The 19026-nt window shown below is 50.2% G+C and overlaps 1 protein-coding gene across 2 annotated transcripts in view; it reads left to right on the top strand.

Moving 5' to 3' along the window:
• GALNT14 (polypeptide N-acetylgalactosaminyltransferase 14) overlaps window positions 1-19026 on the top strand; it is a 265483-nt gene that overhangs the window by 221781 nt on the left and 24676 nt on the right. For both annotated transcript variants that reach the window (XM_075535663.1, XM_075535664.1), the window contains exons 7-9: window positions 7493-7580; window positions 8357-8441; window positions 11277-11380. In XM_075535663.1, coding sequence (XP_075391778.1) covers window positions 7493-7580; window positions 8357-8441; window positions 11277-11380 — 277 coding nt within the window. The remainder of the gene's footprint in view (window positions 1-7492; window positions 7581-8356; window positions 8442-11276; window positions 11381-19026) is intronic.

Genomic DNA, 19026 nt, shown 5'->3' with positions numbered 1-19026 from the left:
ACCCTTGATTTCTACTTTGTACATTCCAGCTTCCGACAATGAATGGCTGTTGACAGCTATCCCTTCTCATTTGAATTGGGCCACATCAGCAAATGGAGAGCCCCCAAGCTTAGGTTCACTCTCTATTGAGAAGGCAGCGCCTCCTCACTTGCTTGTAGAGTGCCTTCCGCCATGAAGGGCTCCTCTTTGGGTGACAGACCAGGCAGTGGACTCATGTGGTCTAGACAAACAAAACCAGGGACTCACCAGTGTCGAAGAAAGAACTTTGCACCAAGAAGTAATTGTATATTGAGGAGGCGTCCAAGGCCACAGGTCTGATGCTGGCTGGGGCCCTCTTCAGCATCATGTAGTTGGCAGGCAATAAAGTAGAAAAGTGAAGCAGGCAGCAGGGAGATCACCAGCCAGTGGGGCAGAATTCTATGGATCCAAGGTTGGCAGTAGCCTGGTAAGGCACCCACAGCTCCCAGCATCAGCAGCCCATATGGGGCTGCCCCTGGAGGCAGACGCAGAATCCAAGCCAGCAGGAAGACAAAAACCAAGACAGAGAGCAAGAGAGAGAGAGGTCCCCAGGATCTCTCTTATTAAAAGGCCACTCCCACCACCCCCAAAGGGGCATCAGTAGGTTGTGTCCTGATGGATAGGTTGAACTCCACCCCTACCCGTACCTCTAGGATCAAGTTGACTTCAGATCTCAGAGGAGGAAATGAAAGGATGCTGCGCGGATATAGCTCCACCTTTGGGGCCTCCCATCACTCTTTGGCTCCCCATCTCCTCCCTCCAGATTGCTGGCCAGGAACCCGGAGGTGAAGTCAGGGAGCCCAGTCTCCTTTCCTTGGGGTAAGGAGACTGATATAGAGCAGAGTATGATCAGGGCTAAAAACTGATCCCATGAGCTCTCTAGTCAGTGCTGTACCCAGGCCTGGCCAGCCAGAAACACCCATCATCCAGGGGGTCAGCCTTCCATGGCCTGTGAGCCCACACTGATGACTTTGTTCCTGGAGGGGATGGCAAGGGTTCCTGCTGTCCTCAGCAGCTGCAGTATGTCTGCGTGGTTCTTTCCATCCCCGACTCTGGGGCCATATCAAGATGCCCTTTCTGAGAAATGCTCTCGTATCTCTGTCTGTGGCTAGCCATCCATGGGGTTCTCTTTGCCCACCACTCCCAGGCTGAGGCCAAGCCTCCATCTCCCTCTCCCGAGTCTGAGTGCTGCCCTAAGACAAATTGCTCCTTCCTCTGGGAGCAGGTCAGTCTTCCTAAAGCATTAGGAACAAAAGCCAGGACTCCGGAGCTGGTACTGAGGACTGCAGGGGTTTCCCTGGACCTTGAGTCCAGAGGATGAAATGTTCTAGGATGTTCCTTTTGAGATAGGAGTGTGAGTGTCAGCCTGTGTCTACTTGTGTGTTTGTGTGTGTCTTGGTGGAAAATAAGAAAAAGAAAGATTTGATCTTGCGAGTGGAAGTGGACATTTTAAACTGTCATTGTATTTGGGGATTTTCAAAAACAGAGATCAGAAAGAGGACGGGCTCTCGATACTGTAAACGGCCCTCAGCTGGTATCTTACCCGCTGAAGTCTCTCTTCTAATTATATGGTGACACGTGAAGCCAGCCCAAAGTTGCGTCTCTCTTTAAGCATATGCTGCGTATTTCTTTAGTTGGAAAGGGGATTTTAAGACATCTCAAACCCCACAGCTTTTGGTAAATGCATAGAAATAATCACGGCATATTCTTCCACATGCTCGAACAGACTTTCCTCCCTTATTCCTCCCAGGAACAGGTTAGGGAGGGAGGAGTGATTTCAAAAAAGAAATGGAGTCCCAGAGAGTGTACTGAATTCAAGGTGGCACAGCCAGTCCTGGAGCACAGGTGTCCTGTCAGCTAGTCCATGTGTTCCTATGACTGCCCCACAGCGTCCCTGGCTAAAGTGGAGGCTCCAGGCTTTGTGTGTGCATACCACACTAACATCATCTAGTACCACCAGCCTATCGCCTTGGGCAGACTCCGAGGTCTTAATAATATTTGGATCTGCAGCAATTCAGTCGTTCCTAAAAAGGTACCAACAATTGTGGTCCAGTCGACTTGAACTCATGGCAACCCCTATGGGTCAGTGTAGATCTGGGCTCCATAAGATTTTGCACTGGCTGCTTTGGGGGGAGTAGGTCCCCGTGTCTTTCGTCCCAGCAGTCTCTGGGTGAACGAATCTACCGTGCTTTTGAGACCAGCCAATTATGCTACCTCTTCACACCGCCCAGAGATGCCTAAAACACAGTTGGCTCTCTATAGTATTGGTTGATCAAATAAGTAACTGACTATCCCTCAGAGTACTTTGGCCTTTTTTTGGGGGGGTGGTCCATTTACAATGTGGCTTTAAGTACCAATATCAGTAGAGAAATGAGAGGTGGAGGCTAAGGTGGTGATTGGTGACCAGTGGCATGTACATTCAGCCCTTGCTCCCGAGGGGGGCTGTGGGGTAGGAGGGAACTTGCAGGCATGGAGAGTGGCCATGATCTAGCTGCCCATTTGATCCTGAGTGTGGTATTAGCGTTAAAGGTATATGGACACATTTCCCCACCCCTCCCTCCCACCCACCCACGATGCATCAGGACTTGCTTTAGTGAGTCCCTACATTAGTTATCCAGTGCTGCTCTAATAGCAATACTACAAGGGGACGGCTCTGGCAAACAGAAGTTAATTTCTCACCGTTTAGGAAGCTAGATGTCCGAATTCAGGGCGCCATCTCTAGGGGAAGGTTTTCTCCCTCTGTTGGCTCCGGAGGAAGGACCTTGTCTCCTTTCAGCATCCATGGGCTTGGTCTTCCTTGCCGATCTCCACGTGTCTTGGCATCAACCTTCCCCTGGGTATAGGAAGTTCTCTGCACAGTGCCCCTGCATCTCTTTCTTGGTGGCATCGAGAACTTTGTTTCTCTGCTTGATCCTCTCTGCTTCCAGCCCTTATAAAACAGTAGATAATGTGAGCCACAGGCCAGGGGAACTCTCTTTATGTCAGGTAAGGGCTGTGGCTAAGTAGGGGTGAAGCACCCCTCACACACCCAATTCTGCCTCATGGACACAAGCAAGCAGACCCTAATCTGCATTAATCACAAGCAGATGTTAGGGTTACGGCACATCACTGATGGAAAATCCTCCTGGGAATCCTGGCTTAGGCAAGTGGACACGTTCAAGGAGGAGCGCACAAAGTTTGTGACCAAATGGAATTAAAAGTTAATGAGCTTTTTTTCCCCCCATGAATTTTTGGGAAGCCCTTTTGCATTTGGGGGGAGGGGGAGCCCAATTCAACCTGCGCCTACAGGAAGAGAAGACATCTCTTTTGGCCATGATCGACCACCTGCCGGACAGTCACTGACACCGTATCCCGAGAGGGAGTTTGTACTCGCCCTCTGTCAGCCAGTGCTGATTGAACACCTGCTACCCACCCGGCTCTGAGCCAGGGCTGCGGCATACAGAAGTGGAGCAGGCACCAATCCCCCTAAGTCACACACAGAGGCTGTGCCCGGGTTTTGATGGACCTTGTATAAAGTCCGCTTAGCTCCTTTCCAAGGTCAAGGTTACCACACAACCCTTCACCCCAAATACTCCTCCTTTGCTGCTGCCCACGCGGAGCACTCGGTTGAGGATGGAATTCCTCAGACGTGAAGCTGGCACAGCCCCGAGGCAGAGCCAGGCGTGGCTCCTGGGGAAGCCGGCGGCCCAGGCAGGCAGCCAGCACATTTGTTTGTCACTTCGGCTTCCGAATGTTAACGCCATTTGAAAACTAAGACAAAACAGTGTCTCCCTAAGGACAGGGTGCAACTTCTGAGGCCCCAGAACTCCACCAGGAAAGGCAGGATGAGGCCATTATCAGGCCCCGAGAAGAAGGCCAGTCTCTGGACTTCTAAGAACATACCAGAGTTGAGGACAAAAAGCCGTCTTTGGGAGTGCGTCCGTGTGTAGGCATTAGTGTTGGTTGCAGGCACTGTGACTGGACACACGGGACCACGAGACAGCCTGGAGGAACGGCGACAGCTGGGCAGGTGCCGGGCTGACTGCGAATGAAGCAGCTGTGCGGGGCCCCAGTGGTAGAGGCAATGCATAGGCAAGGCGCGCTGCTTTCCATCCGGGCCAATTGGTTTTCAGAGGCACCGTGCTACTGTCAGCCTGAGTCGCATGTGGGTGGCTGAGGGCCAAATTAAGTCTGTGAACTTAAAACCAGACACGTGGTGCAGCTGGAGCTGAAAAGAAGACAGCCTCATTTGAAGGAGAGATTGAACCAGGAAATTAAATGACTTCAAGGAGAAACGGAGGTTCCTGCCAAGCGCACCAAAGGGTGACAGATGCTCAGGACTGGAAAAACATTCCTGCCCGATTCTCCTGAGACGTGCCCACTCTCCCAGGCCATGTCATTCCCATCCAGCTATCCAGGAGTCTCCTGATTCCCAGGCGCCCTGCACTACCTGCTGGGGGCCCTGTACTTCCCTTCCTGCCTAGTCAAGAACATCATCGAATATGTATTCAGGATGGTAGAGCGAGAGAGAGTGAGTGAGTGAGTGAGTGTGTGAGTGCGTGTGTGTGTGTGTGTGTGTGTGTTTTCAAGAATACGTATTCAGGATGGTAGAGAGAGAGAGAGTTTTCAAAAAGTTCCTGGGGAAATGGAATGAAAAAATAATGGGTTTTCCCAACAACTTTAGGAATACCCCCCTCCTTGTATATGTTGTCTGTAATATAGGGGAGCTTCCAGATGTTGATAGAAATATTTCATTATCTTTTTATTCTACATTTACCATCCTAGTTGAAGCTCCCCCTAGTACATATTTGTGTGTGGGGGAGAGAGGGTAAGTACAAGAGAATTTCTGCTAGGATTCTAGCTTATGCCTGTACAAATATATGGTTTATTCTAAACAAAGCATGTTTAAACCTGCCATTAGCCACACGGAGGTGGCTAATGGCCTAGTGGAGCTGAATCTTGAATGTGGGCAGGATGTGAGGGGTTCTGGAGACCCAGATTGGAGACCATCTATATAGAGGTCACTCTGGACATCTTATCGGGATGTCCTTAGAAAAGGCTGTCACGTTTCGTAAACTAAATGGGGCAGCGGGTGGCTGCAGACTTGTTCTCTCAGCCACACAGTTGTCTGAGTCTCATTGGGTACCTTAAAAAAAAGTCCAATCAAGAGTGGTGTCTGAGGGGGTCTGCTGGGCCAGTCAATTGATATCCCACGGCCAGCTCTGAAGGTTGTGGGGGGCATTCACTGGGACTCAGAGGGATCATCTTGCAAGATGTTCTGTAAGGACACGAGACGACTACAGGAGTGCATTAGGAGGGAGTCTGAGGCACATGAACACCTGCTTTCATAAGAGAAAGGCCAGGAACTTTTCCCCATCACAACCGCGTTACTGTTGTTAGGCACCATAGCACCCGATGCACAGCAGAATGAAACGCTGCCTGGACCTGCACCGACCCCACCGTGGTTCCTGCCCTTGAACCATTATTGCAGCCGTGGTGTCGAGCCCTCTCCTTGAGGGCCTTCCTCTCCCCCAGGGCCCCTCTACTTTACCAAACATGATGTCCTTCTCCAGGGACTCGCCTCTCCTGACACCAGGTCCCAATATGGAAGATGAAGTCCCGCGCTTCTTGCCTTGTCCCTTTAGTGGTCCGTGGTCCTTTCCGTGTTCTTCTCCAGCACCGCCATTCAGACGCGCTGATTCTTCACAACAGTACACGTGCTCGTTCTCTAGGAGTGACAAAGTGACTCCTATGGGAATTTCAGTGGAAGCGTTATCCCTGCGACAGCCCTGACCTTGCCCTGCAGACTTCCTTTTGTTCCCCGGGTGCAGAGAACATTTAGAAAGAATATCGTTGGAGTCCCTTCAAGATGACAGAACTACTGTTCTGACGTGCTGTAAATCGAAGCGCACAAAATGGTCCCCACGTGATTTTGATACCGACAGACAGAATAGTTTGGAGGAAGAAGTAAAAGATGAAGCTGAAAAGCTAAAGACAGAGGTTCCCGAGATTGTTCCCCCATCACACCCACCCCCTCAAACTCCCCCATGCCAAAAGCTGAAGGTACTCAAATCCCTTATGGAAAAATGACATCGTTTATGCCTATTACCTAAGAGCATCCTCCCGTAGACCTTAAATCACCTCTAGATTACTTATAATGCACAATATCATATAAATGCTATGTAAATAGCATTCAACCTCTATTTACTATTAGCTTGTGAGGAATTGATTTGACCCCATAGATGCACAGGTCACAGACTATCTTTGATCCCCCATTGGTTGAATTCAAGAACGTGGAACCCTCTTCTTCTGAACACCAACTGTGCTCAGGAGTTTGAACCTTAGAGGCAATGAACATGTTTTAGCACTTGAGTGACAGAGTCAACCTGGCTGTCAGAAATACGACTTTGACAGTGGTTGTGGAGAACGCAGGAAAAGAGGCCGAGCTGGGAAGTGCATGGCTCAGAGTCTGATGAAGGATTCTAGGCATGAAGGAGGATGAGCAACTCAGAAGAGAAGTCTTAGTGTTAGCAGTGCCAAGTTCATGGGCGGGGGTGAAGCTTCGTAATGTAGTAGTGGGGTGTGTGTATGTGTGTGTGAGATGGTTCTATGACAGAGATAGAGAATTTGGGGAAAGGAGCAGGTATGGAGAAAATATGATGAAGCTGCAATTGTACAGGGCATGTGAAACCCACATGGAGGTGGCTAATGGCTAATGGAGCTGAATCTGGAATATAGACAGGATGTGAGGCACACTGGAGACCCAGATTGGAGAACATCTATCTACAGGTCACATTGGACATCTTATCAGGAGAGAGAGCACAAAAGAGGAAGATCCTCGGCATGATGGACTGACACAGTGGCTACAACAGTGGACTCAAGCAGAAGAACAATTGGGAGGATGGTGCAGGCCTGGGTGGTGTTTCTGTGGGCTATGGGGTCTCTCTGAGCTGGGACTGACGTGCCAGCACTGAACAACAACAATACACAGGCAACAAAGGAAGTCAGTAATCTCTGGACTAACTATTCACCACCTTGCCCAGGCACGACAATCGTGCCAAGACCATGAAAACCAGAGAATGAAAGCATTGTGGTGTGTGTCTTTGCCTCTTGGGACTGTGGGCCTCAGGTCACCTGTTCAGCTAACTATCTTCTGCCTCCTAAGAACTTGACTGATGTAAAAGGACCTCTGGACCCGCCCCCACCCCTTCCTCAGTGTGTGGACCCGCCCCCACCCCTTCCTCAGTGTGCTGCACTCTCTAGCCTGCCTTAGATGCCCTCTGGAACCAAGGACAAACTGCACCTTAGGCATGGGAGGGAAAGAGGCCAGGCATTCAGCACCCCATTTGTAGACATTGAGATCCGGGGGTGAAAGTGTTTGGTCAAAGTCAGTCACAACACTTGGCACAGCCAGGCCAGGACCCTCCCAAACTCCTGGCCTCGCAGCCAGGCTCTTGGGCCCCACAGACTGAACACAGCCTCTGTTGGTTTGCAGGATTCCACACGGGTTGTGTGCCCTGTGATTGACATCATTCACCTGGACACGTTCAACTACATCGAATCTGCCTCGGAGCTGAGAGGGGGTGAGTGAGGCTAAACCCTTTCTCCTGAATCAATATTCCCCACCTCCACCCCACCCCCTACTCATTGCTTTCAAGAGAAACACAAGGAAAGATTCATCTTACTGAGACCGTGAGAGGAAAGAGTCTGGGAACTAGACTGCACACACCCAGGTCCAGAGCACTCGTTCTAACGTAGAGTTCACCCGGGACCTGAGGGCAACCTGTTCCATGGGCCTTGCTGGGACTCTTTTGGGGAGGGGGAACCTCGGGCTCCACTTCAGGTGGTCGCTAACTCAAGACCAATTTTAGGCGATTCAGGTCATCTAGAGACTCAGGGTGTTAAGCACAGGGCTGCTAATTGACGAGATCAGCAGTGTAGAGGGGCCGATCTGCTTCCAGAACAAACCCCATAGAGCAGTTCTTCTCTTTCCTGTAGGGTACACCTGCTTGTACCTTCCCGGGGCTCATACCTGGGGACCGGATTCTATAACTGTCCCTCTTGCCCTTCGATCCTAACCCTGGTCTCTGTCAAGCCCAACTCTTTGTTCTCTGCCCTTTCTTTCAAAACACCACTGAAGCAGAGAAGCAGAGCAGGAGCAGGAGGAGGTGGATAAAGAGAAAGAGCCCCCAAGTTTGCCAGCTATACCACTGATCAGCCTCCCCAAGGCCTGTTATCTCTGGGTCCAGCTCCTACGGCCTCTGGGTGCATCCATGAAGTTCTGGAGAACGTGTGGAGTGGGAAAACACTGCAAGTACTTCTGGGAAAGCACGCCAACCAGGTCCTTCCTGTGTTTTAGGGTTTGATTGGAGCCTCCACTTCCAATGGGAGCAGCTCACCCCAAAACAGAAAGCTCAGCGCCTGGACGTCACCGATCCCATTCGGTAAGTAGGCAGGGTCAACTTTCCTAAACTCGCCCCGCTGTTATCCAGTGTGGGGATGAATTCTACATTAAATGCTCAACAAGGGGAACAGCTAAAGGGTGCCCTTCCCCAGACCACATCCATTGATTCCTTATTTGAGGGGGTTTCTAATGTCATGAGGTGGTCTCTCCAAGGGCCTGCAGGCACCTGGTGAAGAAGAAGCCCCGGTGGTATAGTGGTTACGGGTTGGGCTGCTAATCACAAGGTCAGCCGTTCAAAAGACAAGGTTTCCTACCCTATAAAGAGTTAGAGTCTCCGAAGCCCACAGGGGCTGTTCTACCCTGTCCTATCAGGTCACTATGAGTTGGCATCTACTTAATGGCATTGAATTTTGGGGGTAGGGGAGTCCAGTGTTACCCATGTAGACCTCCTTCTAAGGGTTGAATAGTCCAAGTTGGTCCTGTTTGGGCCTCTACTAAGAGAAATCCTTTAAGGCCTAGACAGTCCCTCTGGCATTAGTTATCAGGATTCAGCCCAGGAAGGGCTCTTGGCAGGGAATCCAGACATCAAGGCATGGCAATGGCTGCATGTTAGTAAACACACCGCTCCTTTCTGTGCCAGAACGTGGCGGAAGACCGAAGCACAGCGCTGCTTTCCCAGCATGCCCAGGGCTTTGTCCGGACCTGGACTCTCTCTCCCAGTCCCCGTGTGGCCCACAGATGTGGTGGCCAGATGGTTGTATGGGGGACCATCTGAGGGCCAAACATAGTTCAGAGTGCAGTGGACCCACCCATGGGAGAAGCCTGTGGTCTCAGCGTCCAGACTGTCGCTGCAGAAATCAGAGGCTGACAAGGCTGGGCTGGCACCTTCCCCGAGTGTCAGAGAAGGAAACCAAACTCACCCCGAATCTTCCACTCAGCAAAGCTATCTTTCCCTAGTAAAACCCGAAAGGACATTCCCAGACAGCCAGAAAGGAATCAGAGTGGCCTCTAGACTATCCTCCGTTACAGGAAATATTAAAGGGAATTCCCCAGAGTGAAGAGCAAGTGACCCGACGTGTAATGCATAACCCAATAAAATAACCGTGAGCACCAGGAGAGCTCATTAAGCAGTCATAAAGGACACTACATATGCATATGTGCTCCTCTTTGCGGCAGGCAATAATATGCACATATGGCATCCTTTGGGTCGAGAGCATATTTGTTGTGCTTATTAACTGTTGCAGGTTCCCCCTCATCCCTCACCCAAATTGGGGCAACCATTAAAAAAAATTAGTATGGCCTTAATATTTTTACCTAAGTAGGGTGGATGGCAGGCGTGTCTCAGGCCTCTCTAGGGACCCATGAGGTATCAAGAGAATCAGAAGGGGGCCCGGAGCATCACAGAAAAGGCTCCAGCCCAGGCCTTCTCAGCCCAGCGATGGACGGGGCACCAGTGATACTCTAGGGCAGTGGTTCTCAACCTTCCTAATGCTGCAACCCTTTCATACAGTTCCTCATGTGGTGGGGACACCCAACCATAAAGTTATTTCATTACTTCATAACCATAATTTTGCTACTGTTATGAATCGGGTGACCCCGGTGAAAGGGTCATTCGACCACCAAAGAGGTCACGACCCACAGGTTGGGAACCGCTGGTCTGGCGCCTCTATGTATCTCTGGCTCCTGCTGTGCGCTATTTGACAACTTTCATCCAACTGACGTAAGGGCCCAAGAGGTTGTGAAGAATTGGATGGTGACATCCCAGACAGATGGGTGGAGACTCAGAATGGGCCATTCTCTCCTCCTGATCAGGAGTGATGCCAAAAGGGAGTTTGGAACCAGATGGCACCCTTTGTGTCTAAAGGAATGAGAGAAGCCTCAGCCTGCTGAGACACCTCCTCAGGCCCTAGCTAGGGCCAGCCATGGCATGTAGGGTGTGGGCCTAGGACGAGTATCCACCTGTCTCAACACCTCAAAGGAGGCCACTAAGTCAAGGACAAGGCTGCTGCTGCAGCTGGCTTTGGGTTTTGTCCCTTCTCCTTTACTGGGGCAGCCCGAGCTGAGGTCAGGACTAGGGATCAGCAAGGTGTCCTGGCACCGGAAAGACTTCATCTGCTTTCTTTAGCTAACTGTTTGGTCCAGGAAAAAACTCACTTTACCACTGGCCCTCTGGACCCACGGAATAAGACACAGGTCCCTAAGCATTCTCCCACCAGCGCCAGCCATTGATTCCTACAGACACCCTCGGACCTCCTGTGCCACCTTGAGCTTCCCACGTGGCTTTTTGTGGGCTCTGCCGCCCTTGCCTGCATCCTCTTCAAGCCCATTCCTTTCCAAGCAGCCTCTCTGGCATCTCTCTCAGCAATCAAAGCCCCGGGGAGGTTGCCTGTGAGGCCCCCAAGGGAATGGAAATGACGGGGAAGGAGTTAAAAGGGGGAGAGAATCCAGTTTGAGGACATGGGTGTGCTGTGATCAGGTGCCACCTCAGCCCTTGTTCTCTGTACTCTGGTCAGTGCCGACTCCCATGATTGAGTTCCCTGAGAACCACACTGGCCGGGCCTGTCAGAGGGGCCCGAGGTGACACCCAACCCCTTAGAACAGCTGGGGACCTGAGTGAGTCGCAGCTTCCCATCCCAGGTGTGCTGCTGAATGAATCCTCCTGTCTGTGACATCAGGAGATGTCTTCCTGCCATCCAAGGACAAATACCCGGCAGCGTGTTCTGGGTCTGGGTAACTGGAAGATGTCTTGGCCTTTCCAAAGAAGAGCAGAAGCAGGGGGGAAATGACCTTGCATCTGGACTACAATTCAGAAGAATGTAAGCATACCTTACCCCCTTTAAAAGAGTCTCCCCTTCTTTTCCTTCCAAATGTCCAGGACGCCGATCATAAGCGGAGGGCTCTTCGTGATTCAGAAGTCCTGGTTCAACCACCTGGGGAAGTATGACACGGAAATGGACATCTGGGGTGGTGAGAACTTTGGTGAGTTCCTCCCCCACCTCTCCCACCCATCACGTCCAAGGGCCTCGCTCTGCCCCTGCCCTGTCAGTCCCTGTGCCCTTGGGCCTGGCACGGAGCTGGTGGAGAGATGCGTGAGGGCCCGAGAGAGGGTGATCACGTCCACTCCACTGGGGGAAGGCCAAGGTGATTACTGGGAGGGGGGTCGCCTGACCCCAGGAAAACATGGCTGGGCATTGTGTTTGGGGACAATTGGGTGGCAAGAAGACCAGGAAGAACCCAAGATCAGCTTGAACTGGGGCCATGGTCTCTAGACGCTGGAGGTGGAAGGAGACTGGCCAGAGTGAATGAGGAACAGGCATGGCAGTGCCACGGTGAACATCCACCGGTGTGCCGAACACTGCAAATGAGGGGGGTCGTGAGGAATTGTCGCAGACACCTGTGGGATATCAGGCCCTTGGCTTTCAGGGAAGGAGGCAGGGGGAGGGTGGAAGAGCTGGCTTATGGAGTCAAAAGCAGAGCACTTGAGGGTCAGGCCTGAACACAGTCCAGAACGCCGAGGTTGTGGAGTCAGAAAGACACGAAGGGACCTGCAGGTTCCTCCTGCAGGCAGAGTGTGCGCAGAGAAGAAAATAACCCTACTTCTCAGGGCGATTGTTCAAATCCAGCGAGGTCAGTGTGTCTGCTTCTCTCCTAAGAGCTCCCTACCATGCCACCTCCACGAGGGCAGGGCTTTGTATGGGTTTTGTTTCTTGGTTCAATCCCCAAGCAATTGAGAATGGTGCCCACCACCGAGAGGCACATGAATCTGGGTGGGGGAGACGACCGATCCTGGGGTGTCAGGGCCCACGCTGCCTCCCTCCATATGCAGAGCTTGCCGAGCGCTGGCTTTGGGGTCCTTCTGCAGGCCAAGAGAATGAGTGACCCGCGGGGTACCTCCCAGCACTGGTCAGCAAGCCTGTCTGCCCACTGTCTGCTGCCATTTGTTTCCCCCCAGCACTGCCTCCCAAGAGTTTGATGGCTCTCTTCCGCCGTCACTAAGTGATATTTCCTGGAAAGTCATGGCTGCTGGCCTGACCCGTACCATCTGTTCTCTCAAACTGGGCAGTGGAAAGAAATCCATCAGAGAAGTCCTTCTGCTGCCATAGGCAGGGCCAGCGTGGACGCTTCACAAACAAAACACCAACAGCCAGCTCCTACTTGACTGGCCCGGGGGGCCGTTTGGCACTTGATAAGGCTTGACGTCCGGTCAGCCGGAAGTGGCCCAGCAGAGCTTGAAGCCAGACAGACCTTGGTGGTGTAAATGTGGTAGGTTTTCCCTGGTGAGAGAGGGGCAGCATTGGCCATTGTTGGGGCAATGACATCCGTTGGCCTCTTGACTCCTGGCCATCCTATCTATTAACAGAAGAAGACTCTGCCTGGACTTGTGCTATCCCCGTAATTGGTTACATATCAGACCATGTGATCCATAGGTGGTTGCTGTTGGTTTCTTTTTGTAATGTATTGAAAAATTTGTCCCCTGCCATGTCCAGCATTAGTCAGCTGGGCTCCATTTAGATGATTCATAGTCAGGAGCCAGTTGAACGTAAACCTTCTTGTCACCACAAGGACTGATCGAGGTGTTGACCTTGGCTATGTCAATGTCATAGAGCTTCTTCACAGCCTTTGGATCTGGTGCCCGTTGGCCTTGACAGCCACAATGAACACCCATGTGTTATCTTTGTTCTTCTTCGTGGCAGACTCTGTGGTCAGGGAACCTGATGATGGCATAATGGTCCAGGTTGGTCCTCCTGGGGGCGCTTTTCAGATGGCACTTGGGCTGACTCCTTAGCCTCAGGGGCTTGGGCCTCTGGAAGGTGGGTGATGCACAGGTTTCTTCTGTGGCAAGGCCTTCGTGACCTTTGATGCCTTTGCTTTGGCTTCATTTTGGGGACTGGTAGGGGCTTCCTTCTTTGCCCTCGGCTCCATCTCCATAACAAGGCTGATCCTTAGGGTTCTCACTGGCTGGTGGTGAGCAGTTCACCAGGCCTTTCTTCCTAATCCGTGCCGGTTTGGAAGCTCTGCTGAAAGCTCTTCAGCATCCCAGCAACCTTCAAGGCTCTCCTGACAGATGGGTGGTGACTGTGCATGAGTGGCACTGGCAGGGGATTGAACCAGGGACCCCAGCATGGAAAAGGAGGGTTCTACCACTGAACCTCTACTGCTGCCATGAGTCCCTCAAATGTTCCTGCAACCATGGTCCCTCTTACAGTCCTTAAATGTGTTCCAGCTTTTCCTCCCAGCCATCGAAGGAGCCCTCTGGGTAAGAGTTTCCTGGACAGCCATCATCCAATGTCAATTTGAAGGCTCCTTAGGACGAACTGGTCACTGCTTCATAGCTCAGCACACTGTTTTGTTGAGAAGTTTGTTGTTGTTGTTGAATTGTTGGAAAATGCTTCTAAGGCCGTGGTTCTCAATCTTCCTAAGGCCGTGAACCTTTAATACAGTTCCTCCTGTTGTGGTGACCACCCCCCTCCCAACCATAAAATTATTTCCCTTGATACTACGTCACTGTCATTTTGCTACTGTCATGAATCGTAATGTAAATATCTGATATGCAGGATGCATTTTCATTGTTACAAATTGAACATAAACATAACAAAAGCATAGTGATTTATCACAAAACAATATATATTATGAAATATTTATGCATTTTCTGACGGTCTTAGGTGACCCCCGTGAAAGGGTCGTTTGACCCCCAAAGGGGGTCACAACCCTCAGGTTAAGAACCACTATTCTAAGGCCTGTTTATCACCCTCCAACTTCTGTCTGCCGGGGCTTGATCTTGACCTTTGCAAGGTGAGTATGAGCCACCTTCCCTGCGGCAGTCACCTAGGAATCCAAGCAGTGTGCTATTTTTCGTGATGGAACGTCCTGACCCAACCTAATAGTACCTTTTTATAAGGCAGTGTCGACGCACATCTGCTCACATCATGTAGCAATCTCATCTTGTCGGCTTCTGAGTCGGTTGGCTTTAACAAGCGCTGATTTGAACAGAGACATCGGGAGTGCTGCTGGGGAGGTGTGGGAGACACATTTTACAGTTCTTCACACACAGAAAAATTTAACTACAAAAAAGCCCTGCAGACAGCTATCGTAGGAAGCACTTTGTCTTTTTCCACCCCAACAATCCATTAGTTTACAGCCTGCTACCGGCACTTTGAAAGCCAGGCTGGGTGTTTGGCTGTTTGCTTTTTTTGACAGGGGTGGGGGTGGGGGAGGAGCATTTTCTATGTCACAGTGATAGATCTATCATGTGACAAGGGCAGATCCCCCCCCGCTCCGGGCTGTGATGCACCCAGTACATTAGGTGGACATAAAGCGAGTCCCTGTAGAATGGGGTGATGGTCAGGGCTGGCCTGGGGTTTGGAATGATGCTTCAACTGCAGAGGGAGGGGGAGGGTGGTGCTCAGTGCAGGAAGAAGCTGCTTGTCCCACTGGAGGAATCCCAGTTCCAGGGTGTGGCAGAAGGACTGCCCTATCCCCAAGTCAGCAAGTCCCAAAGCCATGGACATCTTATCATGGTTCACAGCCATCTCCTTCTCTCCAGCCCCTGATACTGATATTCCCATAATCCACCCTCCCACACTCCTGCCAAACGCTGCTTTTCTGAGAGACAGGGCGGCTCCATCACTCCCAGGCCCGGACCACCAGTGACATCCTAAGGATACAGCCTACACTCTCCAGCTCTCCCCTACTTCCCAGCCTTCTCTGCCCATTCACTCCACCAGCTTTCATTCCATTCTTACTAATGGAACCGCTTGCAGTTCCCAGAATGCATCTGGCCCTGTCAACCGCTGGGCCACTGCCTTCATGCTCCAAAGACTGATTCTGCAGGGGGACTCACTTCTAAGGTCATCTCTAGGACTGGCACATCTTCTCTGCCTCCTTCTCCCAACCCGGGCTCGGTGGTCCTCAGCACCTGACTGGTTTCTCTTCTCCAGCATTGGACACAGCCCTCGTGTGCATTTGTCTGTTGATTCTTCTTGCCTGCTGCTCTGCCTCCCACTAAACCTGGGAAAGCCTCAAAGGCAGGAACACTTAATCCAGCATCTCATTCCCGAGGCCTGGAATGGTGGAAACTGCTCTCTAAATGCGTCTTCAAAAGATGGCAGCCTAGCTGGAAAGGTGATTGAAAGTGAGAAGCACAATATACCATATATGGAAACTGTGAGACCCCATTCAAACTAGGTCCCAGGGCATTATGTGGAGTCCATGCTTAGTGGTCCCCTTTTAACATGGAAGAAGAATAGTAACAGCAGAGAGAGGCCTTTTCAGTCTCAGAAATGGGATTTCTCTGGGTTCTAGACCTGTCCACATAAGTCAGCTTTGTTTCACAGCACCCAAGTCCATGAGACTATTGGGGGAAAGGATCTGACTGAGATCTCATGACTAAGCAAAACTACAGGCTGCTCCTGTCTGACCCCATCTCACTTCTCATCGGTCAGAGCAGCTCGTGATGGAACGGCTGCCACAGCCCTGTGGGAGCCGTGCCACGTCTCAGCCTACCCCACCGCGCTGTGGTTTGAAACCAGAGGTTCGCCCATGTTGCCGTCACGCCCACCAAGTTTTTCTAAGATGAGCTGAATCGTTTTGATATTAGGTCTACAGTTCCGCATGTGAGCAGGCTAGAGAGAAATGGAGCTTCTGAGCCTTTACTCTGCATTAGAAGTTGATTTGCATAAAAATGGGATGCTTTAACTCCAATTTACATAGCACAGAGTACAGCAATACATCTACTCTCCTCAAGCTTTGCCTCATGGTCGAGATTTTGGTCCTTAGAGGAAAATGGAATCTGTAAGAGAGAGAGAGAGAGAGAGAGAGAGAGAGAGAGAGAGAGAGAGAGAGAGAGAGAGAGAGAGTGAGTGTGTGAGTGTGTGTGTGTGTGTGTGTGTGTTCAGTAAACAGAGAAACAGAGTTTGGGACTTATACAAGGAGAGAATATAGAATGTCTGAATTAATGAGGGATTCCCAATGGCTCGCCCAGTGCGTGCATCATTCGCAAAGGCCCATGTTGAGAATAGGGAAATGGAGGGGGGTTTGGGGGACACAGAAGATCCACCACACTCACCTTCCCCAGATGTAATCAGAGCCATCAGGTAGCATCAGGCACGGCATGTGTGTGTGCATATGTACACACACGTGCACAATAGGAGGAACATGGGTTAGGGAAGAGGCTTACCTCTGAATGCTGTACTCACGAAGGGCTAGATATGTCCCTGGGAAGATTAATTTACCTCAGACTGAAGCCCCATGTCTAATTATATCAACACCCTACTACCTAAAGCCTGTAGGTAATAGGTTAAGTCAAAAAGCGTTGCTATAAATTTATAAATCTTCATGAAACAAAAACGATCAAAAGATGAATCTATGATTCCTCTACATGTTCTTCTTCTAGCTGTGAAGGTGGTATTCCCATCTCTCCAGCCCTCACAATCAGCTCAGTGGCCGGGAGTTGAGTTTGAATTTGGAACCCCTCGCTAAAGAATTCTACCCTCTGCAATGGACACCACATCAAAGCAGCTGTTTGTGCATTCGAGAGGAACCCAAATTATCACCAAAACAGCTGTTTGTGCATTCGAGGGGAACCCAAATTATGAACCCTTTAAATACTCTTCAAGTTTGGGGAACACCAAACCACGAAGGGTCAAAATTAGGGCAGTAGGATTGATAGGATACAATTTCCCAATAAAACTCTTGCATAAAAGCCTTTGCAAGCCTGGAAAATGAGCACAGATATTATGATTAAAAACAACCCTTCCCCATGATTTTCATCTCAAATACCCGCCAAATTGTTGTAACCTTATGACCTGACCTCTTTATCTTGAATTAACTTGCCAGCAGTTTCCTTCGGAAGCCTCTCTTGCTTGGATCTTTTTGGAAGACAACTGAATGAACATACAAGTGTATTCCTCAGAGGTCTTCTCAGCCTTGTTGCGCTAGATCTTGAGGAGACGACATTGAATAGTAGGCCTTGGTTTATGAACAGCCTGCGCAATGCAGCTGACACAGCCTTGCTTGCTGAAAGGAGAATTCGTAGTGTTTGCGGATGAAGATCGAGGATTCTGGACATCAGTATGGATTGCAACGGAATGTAAGGTAGAGCAAAATTTACACCGTTGGACCAGTAAGTAACATGATGATACATGGGAGGAAATATTGAAATTGTCAAAGACTGTCTTGCTTGGGTGCACAATCAGTGCTCAAGAGAGCAGCAGTGAAGAGACCCAACGAGGCGCTGCATGGGGTAAATCTGCTGCCCAAGACTTCTTTACTGGGTTGAACGCAGGGAGGTTATTTGAGGAGCAAGGTGTGCCGCACCCAAGCCATGGCATTTGCAGTCACCTCATGTGCACATAAAAGCTGGACGTCGCATCAAGCAGACCTCCGGAGAAACGCTGTGTTTGAATGGTGGTGCTGGAGAAGGATATTGAAAGTGTCATGCACCGCCCAAAGGACACACATCTGTCCTGGAAGAAGTATGGCCAGAGTGCTCTGTAGAGGCAAGGATGGTGAAAGTCGTCTCAAGGACTTTGGACATGTGGTCAGGAGCGGCCAATCCCTGGTGAAGGAGAGGGGCAGCGATGTGCAACACAGCAGTTTCTTCTATTTCTGAACCGGGCCCCACCAACACATGCAGGTCTCCGAGCTTCCCCCCGTCTGCATCATGGCGGGCGACTCCTTGGAGAAGGCAGCTCTGCCTCAGTCACGTGCTGCGTGCCTTCCAGCCTGAGAAGCTCGCCTTCCAGCCCTAGATCAGGGGGTTCCGCTGCTGTTCAGAAGGTTTTCGCTGGCTCATTCCCCCAAAGTGGACAGGACCTTTCTTCTTCATGGTCTGTTCTTAACCTGGAAGTTCTGCTGAACCCTGTTTCTTTTCTGTGACCGTGCTGGTATGTGAAATATCAGTGACATAGCTTCCGGCATCATAGCAACATGCAAGTTACCACAACATGACAAACTGATAGAGCAGTGGTAGCTAATGGAATTCTTTCATAAACCTTAATATAGAGAGAGATATGTAGATAGACACATATTCAAAACAGGACTCATCACAGTAAGTGGAGCTGATGTCTAATGGTTCTTTTTGCCCTTTGATAGAAATCGAGCTATAAAATGAAAATAGATCTTGGTCTAGTAAGGGTGGATAGTAGCATATGGCTATCTGGGATTTAATTCATGGGAGAAAGCTGTCCCTTCTCCTCCGAATTCCTATTGACAATTCATTATAATGTAATTTGAAAAGACCTAGAGTTAGAAGACCAAAAGAGAATAACTCATATAGTTTATCTCAAGATAAAAGAACTGAAGAAAACAATTAAGCCTCAAGTTGCAATATTGAAGGATTCCATGGGAAAATACTGACTAATGCAAACGAACATGCAAGAAGTACCCGCAGACACTATACAAAAGAGAATTGGTCGGTATTTGTGTTAGTCCAGGGAGACTAGAGACACAAATTCATAGACACTCATATGTGTGCATAAGAAAGAGCTTTATATATGAGAGCAATTGAAAATTGAGAAAGCATCACAGCCCAGTCCAGATCAAGTCCATAAGTCCTATATTGGCCACATGTCCAATACCAATCTATAAAGTCCTTTTCAGACTCACGAAACATAAGCAATGACACC

Source organism: Tenrec ecaudatus, chromosome 17, assembly GCF_050624435.1.
Source record: "Tenrec ecaudatus isolate mTenEca1 chromosome 17, mTenEca1.hap1, whole genome shotgun sequence".
Taxonomy (NCBI): domain Eukaryota; kingdom Metazoa; phylum Chordata; class Mammalia; order Afrosoricida; family Tenrecidae; genus Tenrec; species Tenrec ecaudatus.
This window is presented reverse-complemented; position numbering and strand designations above follow the sequence as displayed.